A 20,030-nucleotide genomic window follows, 5' to 3' on the forward strand; every position below is an offset into this window, starting at 1 on the left:
TGATCTCTCGGGAGGAGACCTGCGTCAGCGACTAAGTTCGGCACAAAGTCACCAGACTACACCAGGAGGCGACCTCCGAGATCGCCTCAACTCTCACAGAGACGATCGAACCGGAGATGGTAGGCAGGCCCGCTCGGCGGGAGTCCGATCCGAAGTACGCAACGGAGGGAATGTCCCAAATAACCTATCTCAAGATAGGAGGGGCAACAACCCACCTAATATGTACAACGGGTCCGGAGCTGTGGAACAGCCCCGGAATAACCCAGGATCTCAGGACAAAACCCTCGAGCGCCTAACTCAGATGGAGGAGCTGATGAGGAAGCTCCTAACAGAAAAAGAAAAAGACGAGTATGATTCGGGCGACGAAATGGAACTCTTCGCCCCCAATATAGCAGCGACGGCATACCCGTCTGGTTTTCGTATGCCCCATTTGTCAAAGTTCAACGGGGACGGGGAGACGTCAGATCATTTGGGGATGTTCAACACCCTAATGATGGCTCATAACATTGGCCCGGAGCTGCATTGCTTGATCTTCCCTTCCACACTGATCGGACCTGCCAGGCAGTGGTTCAAGCAAAGTAAAAGACAGTCAATCAGCTCCTGGAAGACTTTTTCAGCTGACTTCAAAAGGCCATTCCGCGCCTCCCAGGCCGCCCGAATCCAAGCCGATTCCCTAGCTAACGTGAGACAGCAGCCCGGTGAAACGCTAAAAGCCTACTTGAGCAGATTCGCGAATGTCGCTGCTCGAGCCCGAGACGCTGACGATAGCTCTAAGCTCATGGCCATGAGAACCGGAATCCTAGTCGGGGGAGACCTGTGGAAAGATATTCAGAGGAAGGGAGTCAGCTCGGTTAACGAATTCCTTAACAGAGCCCAAGAGTGGGTAAACTTAGAAGAAGCTGAAGCTTCAGCCACGGGGACCAGCCAGGTTCCCGAGAAGACCGCTGGAGCGGGGGCGGAGATCGTAGTGGCGATTCCCGACGTCGCGCAGAACAACCAGCCCGGTGGTGGCAAAAGAAAGGGGAACGGTGAAAACAGCCAGCACGGTCAAAAGAAGAATAAGTCTGTGGATAAATTCAAGCCCGTGTTCACAACATATACCGAGCTCACCCAGTCCAGGGAAAATATTTTCCTGGCCAACGCTGCTCGGGTCCCTTGGAAAAGGCCGGAGCCATTGAAACACCACAAGGGAAAGAGAGATACTTCGAAGTTCTGCCGTTTCCATAACGACGTCGGCCACAATACCGACGACTGCAGGCATCTAAAAGATGAGATCAAAACTCTCATCCGAGCAGGCCCATTGGCGCAATACTCGCGAAACAGGGTCCCAGCAAGTCGACCCGTTCCAGAGGTCCCAGCCAGCTAGCCCGGGCCTCGGATAGATCAGGACGTCCTTCCCCCCGCGGTCGAGGGAGAGATATCCACCATCTCTGGAGGACCGCATATGGCTGGCACGAGCAGAGGCGCCCAGAAGAGGTATGTGAATGAGTTAAAGGCCCACAATGGAGCGGAGTTCATCTCGGAGCAACGTCAGTCAAAACAGCAACGGTTAGAGAAACAACCGATAACTTTCACGGAGGAAGATGCAGGCCATGTCCAATTCCTTCATAACAATCCCTTGGTCGTAGCAGTCCAGCTCGCCAACCGGAAAGTAAGGAGAGTGTTGGTGGACAATGGGAGCTCGGTGAACCTCCTATTCCGATCCACCTTAGAGAAGATGGGTCTGACTGTCGCCGAGCTAAAGGCAACCTCGATGATGCTATATGGCTTTTTGGGAGAAGGATCAGCAGTGATAGGGACGATTGAGCTGGTGATCACTCTAGGAGAAGAGTCTCGGACAGTCTCCAAGCTACTTAAGTTCGTGGTCATTGACTGCTCCGCTGCCTACAATGCCATTTTGGGCCGACCTGCGCTCATAGCTTTCGAGGCCATCACTTCCGTTCGACACCTCGCCATGAAGTTCCCTACTTCAACATGAATTTGTGCCATCAAGGGCGATCAGCTCGCTGCCAGGGAATGCTACAACATTTCCATGAAGGGAAAGTCTAAACCTGGGCAGCTGGCAATGGCCATTCAGGGCGAGGAGGAATCTCAGGGACCCTTGGCGGCTCCTGAGATTGAAAAACCTCAGATTTCCGAAGAGGAAAAGCTCGCCTTAAGTGAGGACATTGACCCCCGTGTAGGCGAGGAAAGATCCGAGCTCCAGGCTATTGAAGAGCTCGAGGAGGTGAACATTGATAAACAAAACCCATCACGGACGGTTAAGCTTGGGAAGAACCTCTCTGACCAAAGAAAAGCGGAGCTGACTACGTTTCTGCAGAAAAGCCTGGACGTGTTCGCATGGTCGCACGAGGACATGATAGGGATCAGCCCGAGTGTCATTATGCACACACTCCACCTGGATAAAAGTGTTCCTGCCAAATCCCAAAAGCAGAGGCGTTTAGGAACGACCCGAGCCGAGGCCCTAGAAGAAGAGGTGGCCCGGCTCAAAAAGTGTGGCTTTATCCGCGAAGCCAAATTTCCAATTTGGGTCGCTAATCCCGTGCTGGTTCCAAAGCCCAACAGAAAGTGGCGGACCTGTATTGACTTCTCTGACCTGAATAAAGCCTACCCCAAGGATTGCTTTCCATTGCCAAGAATCGATCAGCTGGTGGATGCCACGGTGGGGCATGAGCTCATGTCCTTCATGGACACGTACTCAGGCTACAATCAGATCGCGATGAATCCGGCAGAACAGGAACATACCAGCTTCATGACCCCGACTAATGTCTATTGTTATAAGGTCATGCTGTTTGGCCTGAAGAATGCCGGAGCTACCTATCAAAGGCTTGTAAACAGAATGTTCAAGGACCAGATCGGAAAAAGCATGGAAGAGTACGTCGATGACATGCTGGTCAAGTCAAAGACTGCCGACAACCACGTTTCCGACCTGGAAGAGTGTTTTAACATACTGCCAGAGTATGGCATGAGGCTCAATCCTCAGAAATGCACTTTCGGTGTTGCATCGGGGAAATTCCTGGGTTTCATAGTCAATACCCGAGGAATCGAGGCAAACCCCGACAAAATCAGGTCACTGCTCGAGCTTCCTTCTCCCAGGTCGCGGAAAGACGTCCAAGGCCTCACAGGAAGGGTGGCGGCACTAAACCGGTTCATTTCCAAATCAACCGACAAGTGTTTGCCCTTCTACAACCTGCTCCGGGGAAACAAGAAGTTTGAGTGGACAGTAGAATGCAAAAGCGCATTCCTCGACCTGAAGGCGCATCTGGCTGAACCGCCCGTGTTGTCCAAGCCTAGGGCAGGAGAACCTCTTTTCCTCTACATAGCCGTCACTGAGGATGCAGCTAGCGTCGTGCTAGTACGAGAAGAGGACCAAGTTCAAAAGCCAGTCTATTACATCAGCAAGAGACTCCTCGGAGCAGAATCAAGATACCCCATGATGGAAAAACTGGCGTTCTGCCTAATCACGGCCTCGCGAAAGCTCAGGTCATACTTCCAGTCCCACCATGTACACGTCATGACCGATCAGCCTTTAAGGCAGGTTTTGCAAAAGCCTGAAGCATCGGGACGTTTGTTAAAATGGGCGGTTGAACTCAGTCAGTTCGATATTTTCTATACTCCACGGACTGCCATAAAAAGTCAGGCCTTGGCCGACTTCGTGACGGAGTGCACGAGATTCCAGGAGAATCCATTAGAAGGCTTGCCTTAGGTCGCTTCCCCACATTCGTCATGGAAGATCTTCATTGATGGTTCATCTAACGAGAATGGCTTTGGGGCTGGAATCATCCTGATATCCCCCGAGGGACATAGATTCCACTCGGCGCTAAGGTTTGGGTTCAAGGCGTCTAACAACGAGGCAGAGTACGAGGCTTTGTTGGCTGGGCTGAGGGTAGCTAGCGAGCTAAAGGCGAACTCCGTCCAGTGCTTCAGTGACTCCCAGCTCGTGGTGAACCAGGTTCTGGGAGAGTATCGGGCGCGGGGACCCAAGATGGTTGCCTATTTGGCAAAAGTAAAAGCCGAGCTGTTCGCATTTGGGCGAGGGTCGATCGAACAAATACCTCGGGAGCAGAACGCCAACGCAGATGCTCTCGCCAAACTCGCCACCTCGGGAAAGACAGAAACCCTGGGGTTGGTGCCAATAGAATTCTTGGAAAAACCAAGTATAGAAGGAGATCGGGCAGAGATCGAGATGATTGATATTAGGCCGACCTGGATGACTCCCATTCTTGAGTATCTCGTCGAGGGCAGGTTACCCGAAGAACGTAACGACGCACGGCGAGTCCTTTATCAAGCTCCTAGATATACGCTAGTCAAATGAGTGTTGTACCGACGTGGGCACTCCCTACCTCTCCTCCGGTGCGTTCTTCCAAGTGAAGCGAAGGCCGTCCTGCAGGAAGTTCACGAAGGATTCTGCGGAGACCACACTGGGGGGCAAAGCCTGGCCTTAAAGGTTCTCAGGCAAGGTTATTATTGGTCGACTCTGTCCAAAGACTCGATCTCGTATGTGAAAAGGTGCGACAAGTGTCAGCGATTCGCTGTGGTTGCCCGAGCTCCTCCAGTCGAGCTAAAAATGATCTCGGCTCCTTGGCCATTTGCCGTTTGGGGAATAGATCTGGTGGGCGCCCTGCCCACCGGAAAGGGCGGGGTCCGTTACGCTGTGGTAGCCATTGACTACTTCACCAAGTGGGCCGAAGCAGAGCCATTGGCGACAATAATGTCGAAGAAAGTACTCGACTTTGTGGTGAAAAGCATCATCTGTCGATTTGGCCTACCTAAGAAGATCGTCTCCGACAACGGCACCCAATTTGACAGCGATCTGTTCACCGAATTTTGTGAAAGGCACAGAATTGTGAAAAGCTTCTCGTCCGTGGCCTATCCCCAGGCGAACGGCCAGGTCGAGGCTGTGAAAAAAACTCTAAAGGCAAGCCTCAAGAAGAGGCTAGATGAGGCAAAGGGGTTCTGGCCAGACCAGCTCCCCCAGGTCCTGTGGGCATACCGAACCTCGCATCGAACTCCCACGGGTCACACTCCTTTCTCCCTAACCTTTGGGAGTGAAGCAGTCCTCCCCGTGGAGGTTAGAGTTCTGTCGCATAGAGTCCAGTCCTACGACCAAGATCGGAACCACGAACTCCTATGCCATTCCCTAGACCTAGTTGATGAAAGGCGGGAGGATTCGCAACTCCAATTCGCCCATAATCAGCAGAAGATCACTCGCTACTTCAACACTAAGGTCAAAAAACGTGCCTTTAGCGTTGGCGATTTGGTCCTAAGGAGAGTTTTCCTGGCCGGAAAAGATCCCAAAGATGGGGTTTTGGGACCAAACTGGGAAGGACCATACCAGGTCATCGAAGTCATCAAGGAGGGAACTTATAAGTTAGCTCGACTTGATGGAGGGGCGATCCCGCGGACTTGGAATGCCATCCACTTAAAGAAATACTATCAATGATCCACTTGTAAGGCCTGGAAGGCCACTTTCTATGTATAAATAAGAATCAAATGTTTCTTTTTATTTGCAAGTGTGATTTTAAAGTAACCACGAAAGGCCCTTTTCCAGTTACTTGGGGGGCATATGGTACCTGGATATAACCAGGTCTCCTTAACGACTTAGATGTTGACTCTTATCTATGGATAAGGGTTAACGCGAACTAAGTCCTATCCTGGTTTTAACCGGGTCATAAAACTTAGAAGTTAACTTAAATTTATTGATCGTGGTCTTCTTAAAGAGCTCGGGATATGGATAAAAGTTAACACGAACTAAGTTTTCAAAATAAGTTCCTGGTTTTAACCGGGTCATAAAACTTAGAAGTTAACTTAAATTTATTGATCATGGTTCTTCTTAAAGAGCTCGGGATATGGATAAAAGTTAACACGAACTAAGTTTTCAAAATAAGTTCCTGGTTTTAACCGGGTCATAAAACTCAGAAGTTAACTTAAATTTATTGATCGTGGTTCTTCTTAAAGAGCTCGGGATATGGATAAAAGTTAACACGAACTAAGTTTTCAAAATAAGTTCCTGGTTTTAACCGGGTCATAAAACTTAGAAGTTAACTTAAATTTATTGATCGTGGTTCTTCTTAAAGAGCTCGGGATATGGATAAAAGTTAACACGAACTAAGTTTTCAAAATAAGTTCCTGGTTTTAACCGGGTCATAAAACTTGGAAGTTAACTTAAGTTTATTGGTCGTGGCTCTTTCTTAAAGAGCTCGGGATATAAATAACAGTTAGCATGAACTAAGCTTATATAAAAAATATATATATATATAAGTTAAGATGGCCAAGTAAATCGTCTCGAGGTGAAAACACCCCATGGAAAGGTTACAAAGACAAAATAAAAATAATTAAAAATGCATAAGGAGAAGTGCCCTAAGCCCCATCAGCTGGTCCTTTGGAGGTCGCGGTCTCGCCCTGCTCCGCCGCGCCAGAGGCTTCCCCAGTCTCCGAGGGCGGTGCCTCTTTGTTTAGGCGGGCTTGGAGCTTCGGCAGCAAAAAAGCCCAGAGTTCCGGCGGCATAAAAGAGAAGTCAGCATCTGGGTTATGGGCCCAGCAGTGATAGAACAGGTCCTGCATGGACTGCTCCGAGATGGCCTGCTCGGCTTCCAAGGCGGCCTCTAGGGCGGTCTAGGCCTCGGTCTTCGCTGCCTCGAGGTCTGTTCGCGAAGTGGCAAGGGAGTTTTTAAGTTCTCGGTTCTCTGAGCGGCTCCTCTCTAGCTCGGCCTTCGAAGCCGCCAGCGCATCTTTCGCCGCCTGAGCTTCCTGAAGGGCGGCCTGGCGCTCAGCCTCCATCTCCTCGAGCTGAGCCTTGGTCCTAGCGATACCTCAATGTACGGCAGCAATGCCCTGCAAGAAAGGAAGGATAAGTTGGCTAAGTGGAAAAACAAGGCATTATGTAAGTGTTAAAGCTTTAAAAGAGTGGGGCAGAGTACCGTTAGGGTCATGTCCATCGAAGACTCTATGACTCGAACCGGGCTCATTGTTTCGATAGCCCGGAGATCCTTCTCTTTGAGCTTGTAGAAGCGGCCGACGGCATAGCTCGCCGACTCATACACCGTCCCCCGGAATGCTTCTGGGATCTTTCCCAGATCCTAGGGGTCGACCGGGATGCATACGTCCGGAGTCCTGACCTCCAGTACCACGTCCTGGGTGGCTGATGGAGACCGCTGGGGTGGCGGGGGCATGTGTCCTGCTCGGGCAGCAGGGAGGATTGCCCCCTCGACCTGGGACGGCGGGGTTTTTTCCTTCTCCTTAGCCGGTGATTTGGTGGAGGCCCCGGCCGCGCTCTTGGACTCTCGGAGCCTTTTCAACCTTGGCCCTGCTGGGGGATTCCCACCGAAGACTACACCCCGCAGATTACCCCCGGGCTGAGACATCTCTTCTGCCAAAAACAAAAACATGGTTATTACAAGTTAGCAAACATGCAGAGGTTAAAAGCAAAAAAGTATACGAATATTAAGGGAGCCCTACCCCCCGAGCTAGAAGAGCCTAGGACAATTATCTCACGAACTGGCGCGGGTTCTAGGTCCGGCTCTGACTCGGGGCTGGACTCTTCTACATACTGTCTAAACCCCGGAGCAAAGACACCCCTCTGAAGTGATGGCCATGTGCGTAAGTTGGTCCCATACTCCTAAAAAAGGATCGACCTAAAAGCTAGGGTGTTATCTACTACTACGGTACCCCTAGGCCGGCTCTCTTGGTGATCCAGCACGAGCCGGTCAACACAGTGGAGCAGGAGTGTATTCAGGTCCGGGTCCCTCCCGTGACGATGGACGATCTGCCTAGGATTGAACCTAACCAGCCGGGGGTCTGCAGTGGCCCTATCTACATTCTTAAACAAATAAGGGTTACCTTGGCCGGAAGGACCCGCGGCTGCTCCGGTTTGGATCCTCTCCTCGTCCATCCCCTGAGCGACCTCCAAGGTCCTCTTTCTATTCCTCACGAGCAGAACTTCAGCTGTTTCGTCCTCCTCTTCCGCGACCTCCTCCACGGTGATAGGTCTGTTTGCGCGAGCTGGGGGCGGCCCTCGAAGCCTCTTCAGGTTCAGAGTCTGATTTGGAAAAATCAGTTTGCAGAACACCATCGTCTCGTCCGTCACGAGCACGCGGTAGTCCTTTTCACTGGGGGGCAAGCCCGCCAGTGTTTCATATTGACCCCCGAGGGTCGCAGACTTCTCGGTCCTCGCGTAGATGGCTGCAAGATTGGGTTGGAATCAGAATGGAATACGGGAGGAGCTAAAATTAAACAACACTTAAAAGGCGAGCTAGGGTCCGGGGTCACTTACGAGGACGATTGAAGTAGTGGTGCTCACAGTTCCGGAACCCAGTTGACATGAAGAACTGGTCCTTGAAGTCATTTGGATGGCTTGGCAGCTCGATGACCGCCGCCGTATTAGGAAAACGGGTTAAATAGTAAAACCCGTCACCTCGCCCCCGCTGATCCGGGTTGGCTTTGAGGCAAAAGAAATATAAAATATCAGCAGGAGTAGGGACCTCCCACTCCTGCTTCTTGAATAAATACCTCAAACCCGCCAGCAGACGATAGGAGTTGGGGGGGAGCTGAAATGGGGCCAACCCCACATAATTCAGGAAGTCAGCGAAATACTGATCCAGGGGAAGGAAGGCCCCTGCCTTGAAGTGCTCACCGCTCCAGGCCGCGAACGATTCGTCGAGTGGCGTGCAGCTCCGCTCGCCCTCCGCAGCAGGTCGGGCAATCACTGAGGCTTTCCCCAGTGGGATGTTGTGGGTGAGGAAGAGTTTGTTGATCTTCGCCTGGTCGGTTATCTTTGAGACGATTCTCTCCGCCTCAAAGAATGCGTCGGGGGCCACCTCGACCTGCTTCTCCACGGCCGACCCGAAGTGGGGGATCGGCGAGCTTGACCTCACCGCCTTTCCTTTCTCTTGCTGGGAGATCGAGCTTCCCACGTTCTTCTGAGGCAGATTCCTTTTTGGAGCCATCTGGTCGCCTATCGAACAAAAGAAAACACTTTAGAAAAGGCGACCAAAGCAGAAGGACGAAGCAATTATTATTTACACGAGCTGAGGTAAGCTCAGCCCGTGGAGAGTGGAACCACGCGGTTCAATGAACACGCGCATATGCTCCCAACAAATCCCAGATTACTCGGAATTCGTGTGTCAGGGGGTTCAGAGTAAAAATTTTCCTTGGGGGGGAAGTTTCAACAGGCAGAACGTTGCAAAACCGCTTTTGAAGCGTATCCCCTAAGCTACCCGGTTTTGCACCCAAAATTCCTAAAGATCCTAACCAGAAATTGTTCCTAAAGAAGCATCTTGAAACCCATACTCTAAGGCGATTTCCTACAACAAGTGTGCCCTAGCCTAAAAGGGGCTGCACCCTCCTACCCACGCAACCCAGAAAACCCTTGCATGCGGCTACAGTAAATTTTTTTACCTAAGCTACAGTGGTATGTTTTCAAAATGAACAGGGTCAGAAAACTTACAATATATGGCTGGATGGTAAACGAGAGTGTTGCGTTGGTAGGAGCCTCGTCGGTGCAGTAGCTTCCAAAGCTTTGGAGGAACTCGTGCGCCTAAGCTTCGTGAACAAGGAAACTGGTGGCAGTAGAGTCGAGGGTTTCGTTCTTCTGAAAGTCAGAGAAGGAAGAAGGAAAGAGATTTGGGAAATTTTTGAATGAAGGGGTGGTCCGTACGTAGGATGTCCACCCTCTTTTTATATAAGGGAATGATCACGTGAAGAAGGCTCTTGGATGGCCCTAGTGAGGGATCCGAGGCCTTCCACTCGAAATATGAAACGACGGCTGGGCAATAGGCTAGGCCATTAAATGCGGTTCTCGTAAAACGTACCGTCACCACCCACGACGTTCCACGTATCAGACGCCTGCACAAAAAGTGGAGTGTGAAGGGTTGTGGGGAAGTCTAAAAGCCCCTACTGTGGTCTTCTATATATGACGTCATATACCACGAGCAGGAGCTTGGGGGGCAGATGTACGCCCTGGTTTTCCCACGGGCTGATTAGCAGGTCGAGCCTCGGACTAATCAAGGTTAGTCCGTAAACTTCCCCAAGTCGGAGATCTTGTTTTCCAGGTCGTACCCACTTAGCTCGAGGTATCCTTAAGAACTCGCCAAGGCTGCCCAAGACTGGGGGAAGGAATCTTTGAGGCCGAAGGTTGGGTCAGGGAAGCAGCTCGTGGATCTCTGACCCTTTGTAAAGTCAACACACGCAAGATAAACGTGCCTATATCTGACATCACGTGTCCGATATCTCCCTGACTTCCCGGACACGCAGCAGGAACGTGCGCATTCAAACACCCACGGCTGGGTTGGGCTGTGCGGCCTATTATCTCCTTACATACTGATTAGGCCACACTTATGTGTCAGGTTTAAGAATTAATCATAAATGTTACAGAGTTGATATGACAAATGGTAAGGTCACGAGATGACCTCCCTACCAACTTCCAGGCGCCTTCTCCTATAAATATGGGGACCCTGGGAGTTGATAGGGGTTGGAAAAAATAGTCTCTGGAGAGATATATACTTTGTAACCAAATACCCAGAATAGATCAATAATATTGACTAGTGGAGTAGAATGATTTTAACCTTTGAACCACTTAAAACGTGCCTTGAGTCACCTAGTTCATTCTCTAAGATTTCATATCTGTGACGGTTCTACTTTCAGCATTAATCCCTTTCTCCTCTTCTTATAATTACCTGTTGGCGAAGAACCGCGTCAACATACTTAAATACCTAAATCTAATATAGAAATTATACTTTTTTATGAAAACAAGATAAAGTAAATATAAATTAGTATAAGGTTAAAAGTGACAAAAACGTGGCAAAAAAGTGGCAAAAATTAGCATAAGGTTCTCTTCAACTTTGTGTGATATTACTCTTTCTCTCTCCTCATGTTAGGAAGGATACTAGACACAGTTCGAATCCGACGAAATCCGACGAAAGCTCAAGCTCAAGCTCAGGAGAGGAATAGAAGGGGCAAGCAGATCTAAGCTGCATAATTATTTTTTTCCAATACTATTTATCATAAAAATATAATTTATAATTCATAACCAGCACGTGCCTTGCACGCGCTACGCCCTACTAGTAATAATAAATTACTAGTAATAATAAATTACAAGTTTCATTGCTGAAAAAAAATAAAAAAATAAATTACATGTTAAAAAAAATAGAAGCCCTAAAAGCGAACTTTCTTTCGTGAATACTGAATAGAGCTGCAGTCCTTCTCAGTTATCACCTTTAAGACCATCTCCGTATCTCTCTCCTCTTTCCTCGGAGTTGCATTTTTCGGCGGCGGGCTATTCGATCTCAATTGGACGGTGTGACTGCTCTCACTCAGCGGATCACGGTATGAATTTGATCTCACTTGGCTGGTGGTGCCCCACTGTTTTTGACGATAAGGGCACAAACCCCAACTCTTATTGTTTGATATTATTCAAAATTTATACCAGTTTAGTGCTGACCAGCACCACGCTTAGTTTATTGCTTTGCTTAGCTTTTTTGTTCTGTTACCATCATTCATGAAAAAAATTATTTGGGTTTCTTGCTTTGCGTCTGGACATGGCAGTAGTGCATTCAAAATTTTCAAACTTTGAATTCTTTTGGCCTATTGGCTCTATATGTATACATTCATACATATATTTATATAGTTATACATTGTGAAATGACACGCCTTAATGTGTTGATTTTAGTACATTCAATTTGTTTTCCCAAAACCATAATAGATAATAAATAAGATGTAATCAACTTGTAAAATAATGCAGCTAAGGTGTTTGATGAATTGACAAAGAGAGAATTCCTTTTGAGATTTTGTCAGTGTTTTTGGAGTATTAGTCACCGTGCTTTTTTCAAATATATTTATGAACAGTAGACAAATACAGTATTAGTCTAATAGTCTCCATGCTCTTCAGAATATCGAATGTTTCATCTTAAACAGTCTGTGTTCTGACCTGTCTTATGTTGCATGTCAAATTTAAAGATTCCATTCTTTTTTTGTATTTCTTATTAATATAAAACGACAATATAATTAATCTTATAATTGGTATAACTAGAAGCAGCCAGGCAATAACTACTATGAAAGAACCAATTTCTGCATTATATAATTATGCATTTATATGTTTAATAAAATGGTATCTTACAAGCTGAATGGATTAGTTTAGGAATTTGAGTGAGGCTCCTTTCCTGTGATTCTGAACCTCAAAAAACCCCAAACTTTGAGTCCTGTGATTCTGAACAATATTCTGCAAATTTAGATCATCAATGGCCGCGTCAACCGCTGCCAGATCCATTTTCCGGTCAATCTCCTCCCGTGGTGGAAGTGCTGCATCGTTTATCGCTTCTGAAGCCAAAGCGGCTCGCTCTTCTCCATTTCGTATTGGAGCCAAGGCACCTCTTTCTCAACGCTCTCTCAGGTATATGCTCACCTAATATTATAATTGTATCAAAATTTTCCAAAATTGTAAAATTTACATGTCATTCTAATTTCTCACACTTTGTCAGCAACCAAACATGATATGTAATTTTCTGTTGAAGGTGTCCTGTTGAGTTGAGCTTCTGTGTAGAGTCCATGTTGCCGTACCACACTGCCACCGCTTCAGCTTTGATGACATCGATGCTCTCCGTCACTCCTCGCAGTTGTGGTTGGCTTCCAGAAGGTGTTTGAACTTTAAACTCTTCACAAATTCGGTATTAACATTTTATCATAATTTTTATATTGGTGGCTGAATATGTTTTATTTTTCTTTCGGAAAGGCTTAATGTGTTAGATGGTTTCTTTTAGGATGGTATTTTATGTTTTGCTGAATGATTGCATATCTTTAACTCTATTTGATTGTGATTTTTCACCGTTATACGTTGTTTGGTGGTATTTTTCTGAATCTTCAGATGCTTATATATAGGTTGAACTTAAGGGTAAATATAATACATATTTAGAAACTTAGAAAGTGAAGACCATCGTTCAGATGGTAATTGAATTTAATGTGGGGAAAGTATTAAATGAGCGAGTTAAAAGTTATTTATACTGAATTTCAGAATTCATCATGGAATTTCAGTTTGTGTAGTAATTATAATACGAGGAAGTGGTAAGGGATCCTTCTCAAAGGGCACGAAGTGAATTTATTTAGGGACCCTCCTTGCAAATCAAATGAGAATATTATAACTATCTGCAGAATTTGTTGTTGTGGGAATCTAGTAATTGATTGATCTTCTCTATCATTTATACTTATTGGGCTGGTTTTGTCCAGCAAAAGTTTCTTTTGTTTGATGCTCAATGCGTCTATTCTTAGATCTTAGTGCATCAATGCAAATAAAGTACGTACAAAGTGCGATTTTTAAATGCGGGCGATGTGTTTGAGGGTGTTTAGCCAAACCGAGTCATGTGTAAATTTATTCTTAATTGATTCCATAGATTTTTCGATGGCAGGATCATCTTTTGTTCTAGTTTTCCTCTTCTTAGATATCTAAGGTTCCTAAAATTTGCATATTTTCTTGTGCAGAATCTTGTTCCTTGTTTTTGCGTCTAAGGTTCTTAACCAAGTGTTTTTCCCCTTGAATTAGGTATCTAGGCAACATTTGTAGGACCCCTTGATGCCATTTTCTTCCTTCTCCTTTTCTGGTAAGTTAGTGATTGTAATAGTGGGTTAGAATTACTGGAAAAGAAAACAATTAAATCAAACAGTAGGAATGGTTCACATGAATCATGTACATCTACGATGCTCAACATGGAGAAATTATCTTCATTAAATATTTTATATAATTATCTTATGATCTTTACTTCTTCCATTCCTTGCCCATTTTTCCATTTCTAGATTGCGTAGTCAAGCCTGGTGGCTTTTTGGTGCTGTGTTCCTTTCTATTTTTGATGAGTAATTTAATCCTGTATTGTTAGTGTAAAGGACCACTCCTCTTCTTATGTTGTAGGCCAAGACAAGACTAGATGAAGGTCAAGAAGCGAAGATGGAGTGGCATGGTTTCTTAACATTCTCAAGCTTTTAAATTGTAGAGTGATATCCTATTAATGGATGAGGCAACATAGGTTTATTTTTGAGAGTAATCATTCATACATCATCTGAAACAGTAGATTTTTGAAAATGTTATGTCCTGAGAGGATCCATTGACATGTACTGAAATTTTCCATAGTATGCTTGCTATTATGGAATTAGTTTGCGTTGGCTTTAAATTTATAACTTCTTTTCTTAATTGATTACATATGGCATTGGCTGTTGGTTTTTTAGTCTTTGCTCTTAAATAATAGTATTGGTGTTCCAAATTCCGATTACGATATTTGTTTTAAACTAACTAAAAATGTTAGGATCAACCTGTTCGTTGAGGTTGTCACTGATCGGTTTTATTTAATCAGCTTGCAATGATGATGTGTGATGAATGTTCCGAGGGTTCAGGCAAGTTTTTATGTACTAAATTCTTCAGTCTCAAGCTGTGACTGGTGATAGCCTAGGAGTATGAGCTGCAGAAGAGACCCTAAGACCACCTTTCTTTATATATGTATTGCAGAATACCAAAATTGAGTTATTACTTAATTTAATTGATATCAGCAACCTTCATTACTTTGCAATTGCCAGTTGTCTCTTGAAAAGTTCTAATAAATTCAGTACTGGTTTTAAATGATTTTCAATAGCTTCTTCTGTTCTAACATACTTGCTAGTCATAATCTTGACCACTTATTCTCTGCTAGTTCATTAAGATTCCAGTCAACCTCTTCTGTTATGTATTTATACCTTTTGTCTACTATTCGCAGATTCCTGATGAATGCAGGACAGTTCCTTCAATGTCTTGGCCACCTCACTGTTATAAAAAGTGCCTTCTTTTTTTGTCTTAAACTTATTTTTAAATTAGTCCACATGGTTTGACTCGCTCTTAAAGGGCAAGACTCAATCCTTGTCACATTTTGCTTTTGTCTAAGGGTTGAATTGGTGACCCTGTTATTTGAACTAATTACAAAGCTTATGGGAAAGACATGACACTGCTCCAACCATTTTTGCAGATCGTATTAAGAGTATATGTTAACATATGTTATCTCTGTCTGGCTATTAAAATTGTAAAGCAAATTTGGTAGTTAAAAATAAATAAGAGTTTGGTAAAACAAATTTTGATGTGTCCTGTGGTCAATGATGTTACGAAGAAGACCAGTGCTCCTTGCCTGAGATTTGATGCATTGTTTTAATTCTATCAAGTGCCCTTACGATGCTAGAAGCCTAAATAGCTCAGCTGATGCTATATGGCCAAATATAGTCTAAAAACGGACTGTTTGGAGTATGGATTTTGGTATGGAAAGAAAAAGTTAAAAGAAAAGATGAGGGGAAATAAAAGAGTGGAGAAAAGGAAAAAAGATATTTTATTTTGTTTGGTTAGGAAAAAAAGAAAATGTATAAAGAAAATGGCTGTTTGATAAAATTAAATAGGGAAAAAAATTGATTCTTCATCGACAAATGAAAATATAAAATAATTTAAATTTATGTAGTTTTTTATTTGACTTTTTTTTTTCCCTTAAAAAACTTACATGTCAATAAATTAAATTTTGTAATTTCAGTATAATATTACTGTATAGAATAATATATAAGTTTCAAGTTTGTGACAAGATTAGTAAACTGTATAATTGTAGTTGAAAAACTCTGCACCGAAAAATGGTCCAAATTTTGTATATATTTATAATCTTTTTGTTGTTGGATCTTATATTACATTTCTTTTTGCAAAATCTATTGCAATAATTGCTTTTTTCTATTTTCTTTTATCTTTCTATCTTTGGTTTTAATACTTTTATGGAGTTACCAAAGGTCTAAAATTTTGTATTTATTTGAGTCGGATTTTGTTATATTGAAAATGTAAAAACTTTTTATAAAATATAATAATAGTTTAACTATGATTAACACGGTGTGGTGCATGGTTTTTCACTTAATAAGTCTTTTTGGTTGGTGAATTTTTTCATGTTTTCATCCCTTACCCACAGAGCATGCTCGCCCTTATTCAAAACTACATTTAAAAACATAATGTATAAATGTTTTCATTCACTAGTTGCTTATCAAAAGAGTTGCTGAAAAAAAAAAAAAAAAAAAAAAAAAGGTGGCTACTTAAGATGCTCAACACCACATGAAGTGGTTCCTTACGATTGAGTAGCGATAATCTATTTTTATTATTAAACTAAATTGTATGGGTCTAGATACACTATTACAAAAAAGGCTTTTTAGGGCTCCTATTGCGAGCTCTAAAAGAGCTTTTAGGGCACGACCCTCGCGACCCATCTATTTGAGAGCCTTAAAAAGTTGAGTTTTTCAGGACGCGCTCGCAATGCGTGCCCTTAAAAATTATATTTTTAATTTTTTAAAATGAATTTATATTTATGGCCAAGACTCGTGTTTGGACTTTGGCGACGGCGGCGGCGACGCCACCACTCAAAGATGGTGGTTGGGGTAAACTAGCTACTGGGTTTCGAAGCCTAGGTCTCGGGGAGTCTCGTGGTGTTGACGATTTCCCTTGGAATGGCCTAGAGTGGCCAGATAGAGCAATGCATTCTCGGATCTCTATGGATTCCGACAAACATTGACTTCAAATTTTGACGACCATTCAACCTGATCCTTGAGTGGGTTTTGAAGCCCAAAGCACAAGGAATACAGTGGTGGTGGTCATTTGGCTCGAGGTGGTCGGAAAATGCCCAAAAAGTTTCGGAAACCCACATAGTCACCGAACTTTGGAGGCTCCATCGAGAGGGCTAGGCGGTGCGTACGACTTGGGGCTCGCGGGGCTGGGGGTTTCGGGGGCCGGGGAACATGCCTGAGCGACGCGTGTAGGTGGGCGGTGGCCGGAGAGCTTAGTTATTCTATATGTTGTAATATTTTCTTTAAAGGAATAATAAAAAAAATGTAATCGCATTTATATTTTTTTTAGCTTTTTCTATTAAATTTTTTGCCCTCATAAGGTATGATGTTATTAAGAAAAAGAAAGTGAAGATTGAGTTATTTATTTTAGAGTTTGTTTTGTTTTATTCGAATATAGACTTAGGGGCTGTTTTGTATACGAAATTCACAATTTTCATATTACTGAAAGAGCTCAAGAGGATAATATGATAATATGAAAATTTACATCACTGCGTTTGGTTGTGCACTAGAATCTTATCTATGATTCATGTGAATATCACTTTCTGTGTTTGGTTGTGCATATGAATCTGTCAAGTTTTCATATTTTCATAAAATGAATACAATAATATATTTTATCAAAATAATAAATAACAAATGATATTTTAAAAAATTACCAAATTTTTTCATAGATTATAATTTATAAACAATTTTACTCATGAAATATTTTTTAAACAGAATTAAAAAATACATTTATTAAATACTAGAATCAAGTATAATTTTTAAAAATACCCTTATTTTATTTTGAATAATATCTCATTTGTTTTTTTAAACTAAAGTAATGATATAAAGACTTTACATATAATTTTTTTAAAATAAACAAACATTATTTATCATTTTATAGTTTGATATATGTATATTTATTTTTATATGTTGGGTGTACAACCAAAGTCCCACATTGGCTAAAAATGGGAAGGATCTTGGGTATATAAAGTTGGACACCATCTCCATTGGAATGAGACCTTTTGGGAAGGTGCCCAAAAACAAATCCGTGAGGGCTTAGGCCCAAAGCGGACAATATCATACCAATGGGGAAATAGATGATGTCTGACGGTCCTTACAAGTGGTATCAGAGCCGGATCCCTAAATTAGCCATGTGAATGTATCCTCGGATTGCCAAACAAAGGAGGTGAAGCTTGCTGCTAGAGCCATCAGATGTTCAGATCTGATTCGAAGGGATTTCGAATCTAGCTGGTAAAGGGATTCATCTAGCTTACTCAAGGGGATCTTGAGTGTTGGAATCGAGCGATTCAGGTATTCGAAGGGATTTCGAATCTAGCTGGTGAAGGGATTCATCTAGCTTACTCAAGGGGATCTTGAGTGTTGGAATCGAGGGATTCAGGTTTAGATCTGTAATCGTCTGAGGGGAGGCAAGGTGGTCCTTTGTTTGAGGGGAGGATTGTTGGGTGTACAACCAAAGTCCCACATTGGCTAAAAATGGGAAGGATCTTGGGTATATAAAGTTGGACACCATCTCCATTGGAATGAGGCCTTTTGGGAAGGTGCCCAAAAACAAATCCGTGAGGGCTTAGGCCCAAAGCGAACAATATCATACCAATGGGGAAATAGATGGTGTTTGACGCTCCTTACATTATATTATAAGCTTCAAAAATAATATATATATATATAATATTTTGAAGATATTTTTTGGTATATTCCATGTATATTCTTCTTTGATAATTGTGAGAGAATATTCTTAGCATATTCTTTAGTATATACTAAGAATATTCTTTTGATTTTCTCAAAACTTCAACTATAAATAATATCATTCTTTTACAAAATTTTACAAACACTTTCATTTCTTTCTTTACACACTTTTTATTTTTCTTCTTTCTATATAGTTCCTATGGATCCTGACTTTGAGATATTTGACTCTTCGTCATTTGAGGAGGAGATAATTTTAGCTCTTGCTATTGAAGAAGAACGATTGGGTAATGAAAGAGGCTCAACATCGCATCGTAGGTCTATTCCCCTTCGTGCATTCATTCGAAGAAATTCGCTTGAAGGCCATCAACGCCTCTTTCAAGATTATTTTTCTGAGTCCCCGACGTATCCACCGAATTTATTCCGCAGGAGGTTCCGAATGCAACGTCATCTTTTCTTGCGTATTCAAGCCGAAGTCGAAGCATATGAACCATATTTCGTCCAAAGAAGAGATGCTGCTAAAAGACTGTGTCATTCCTCGCTTCAAAAAATAACTGTTGCAATGAGAATATTAGCTTATGGAGTCTTTGGAGATTTTGTAGATGAATACTTGCGGATTGCAGAAAATATAGCAACCGAGTGTTTGAAAAAATTCGTTAAGGCTATCATTGGCATATTCTCCCATGAATACTTAAGATCCCCAAATGAGAACGATATAGCTAGATTGTGCGCAATTGGAGATAGTCGTGGGTTTCCTGGGATGTTAGGAAGTATTGATTGCATGCATTGGAAATGGAAAAATTGTCCAAGTGCTTGGAAAGGAATGTATTGTGGTCATATTCACGAAACAACTATAATTTTAGAAGCTGTAGCATCATATGACCTCTAGATATGGCATGTATTTTTTGGATTGTCAGGCTTCCATAATGATATTAATGTCCTAGAACACTCTTCTGTTTTTAGAGAGCTCGTTGAAGGACATGCTCCAAAGGTTAACTACTCAATAAATGGAAATGAATATTCGATGGGCTACTATCTTGCCGATGGTATATATCCTTCATGGTCAACGTTTGTCAAAACAATTCATCCTCCACATGGCCGTAAAAATAAACATTTTGCAGCAACTCAAGAATCAGCAAGAAAATATGTAGAACGAGCTTTTAGAGTGCTTCAAGCTCGATTTGCTATTGTACGTGGAGAGCACGATTTTATGATCGACAAACACTTAAGGAGATTATGATGGCAAGCATTATTTTGCATAATATGATCGTAGAAGACGAGTGACATACTTATCTTCGAATAGAAGACTTTGTTTATGAACAAAGCGATGAAATAACCAAAGAGCCCATGTCCCATGAGCATACAAATGAATTTGTAAACTTCATTCAACGCCATCATCACATTCGAGATCGAGGAATTCATTTTCAACTCTAGTCGTTGAACATTTATGGGAAATATATAGTAAATCTTAAGTACTTGTATTTTATATATTACTATGTTTAGGCTAATATTTGTGTTCTTATTTTGAGGAAGATGTAACTTTGGTTTCTTTCTTTTCACTATGTTAAGCCTAATATTATTTTTGTCTTGTTTTAGTGTATTTCCCAGGGATATAAAATATGTAACCTTAAATTCAAGATATTAATCATCAAGTCACAATATTGCCTTTTACATTAGGAAGCTTTTACAGCCAATATAAACTATTGCAATAAGCATTTTATGCAAAAAAGTTTCTTTCAGGAATAAACATTTTCATCATTCAAGTGTTC

General features: G+C 43.0%; 2 protein-coding genes across 7 annotated transcripts; both read left to right on the plus strand.

Annotated features, from left to right (window-relative positions):
- Positions 1-11,145: 11,145 nt before the first annotated feature.
- Positions 11,146-14,971, plus strand: LOC133817439 (protein NUCLEAR FUSION DEFECTIVE 6, mitochondrial-like). Of its 6 annotated transcripts, XM_062249956.1 has the most exons (5): positions 11,151-11,322; positions 12,227-12,385; positions 12,507-12,628; positions 14,331-14,370; positions 14,727-14,971. In XM_062249956.1, the coding sequence occupies exons 2-4, from the start codon at positions 12,234-12,236 to the stop codon at positions 14,348-14,350; spliced, it is 294 nt and encodes a 97-aa protein (XP_062105940.1). In that variant the 5' UTR covers positions 11,151-11,322; positions 12,227-12,233; the 3' UTR covers positions 14,351-14,370; positions 14,727-14,971. The 6 variants fall into 6 exon arrangements, with proteins under 6 accessions (XP_062105942.1, XP_062105941.1, XP_062105940.1 ...); XM_062249958.1 differs by lacking the exon at positions 14,727-14,971 and having other exon boundaries at positions 11,146-11,322; positions 12,129-12,385; positions 14,331-14,603; XM_062249957.1 differs by lacking the exon at positions 14,727-14,971 and having other exon boundaries at positions 11,147-11,322; positions 12,134-12,385; positions 14,331-14,603.
- A 3,492-nt stretch (positions 14,972-18,463) lies between these two features.
- On the plus strand, positions 18,464-19,150 carry LOC133814008 (uncharacterized). Its single transcript, XM_062247032.1, has one exon. The coding sequence runs from the start codon at positions 18,464-18,466 to the stop codon at positions 19,148-19,150; it is 687 nt and encodes a 228-aa protein (XP_062103016.1).
- Positions 19,151-20,030: the final 880 nt, after the last annotated feature.

Source organism: Humulus lupulus, chromosome 2, assembly GCF_963169125.1.
Source record: "Humulus lupulus chromosome 2, drHumLupu1.1, whole genome shotgun sequence".
Classification (NCBI taxonomy): Eukaryota; Viridiplantae; Streptophyta; class Magnoliopsida; order Rosales; family Cannabaceae; genus Humulus; species Humulus lupulus.

What these genes read in the sequence shown, in the direction of transcription:
- LOC133817439 (XM_062249958.1), top strand. Translation starts at nt 12,234, where the DNA reads ATGGCCGCGTCAACCGCTGCCAGATCCATTTTCCGGTCAATCTCCTCC. An exon ending in CTTTCTCAACGCTCTCTCAG is followed by an intron (nt 12,386 to 12,506) that starts GTATATGCTCAC and finishes TTTCTGTTGAAG; the next exon opens with GTGTCCTGTTGAGTTGAGCT. An exon ending in TTGTGGTTGGCTTCCAGAAG is followed by an intron (nt 12,629 to 14,330) that starts GTGTTTGAACTT and finishes TTATTTAATCAG; the next exon opens with CTTGCAATGATGATGTGTGA.
- LOC133814008 (XM_062247032.1), top strand. Translation starts at nt 18,464, where the DNA reads ATGGATCCTGACTTTGAGATATTTGACTCTTCGTCATTTGAGGAGGAG.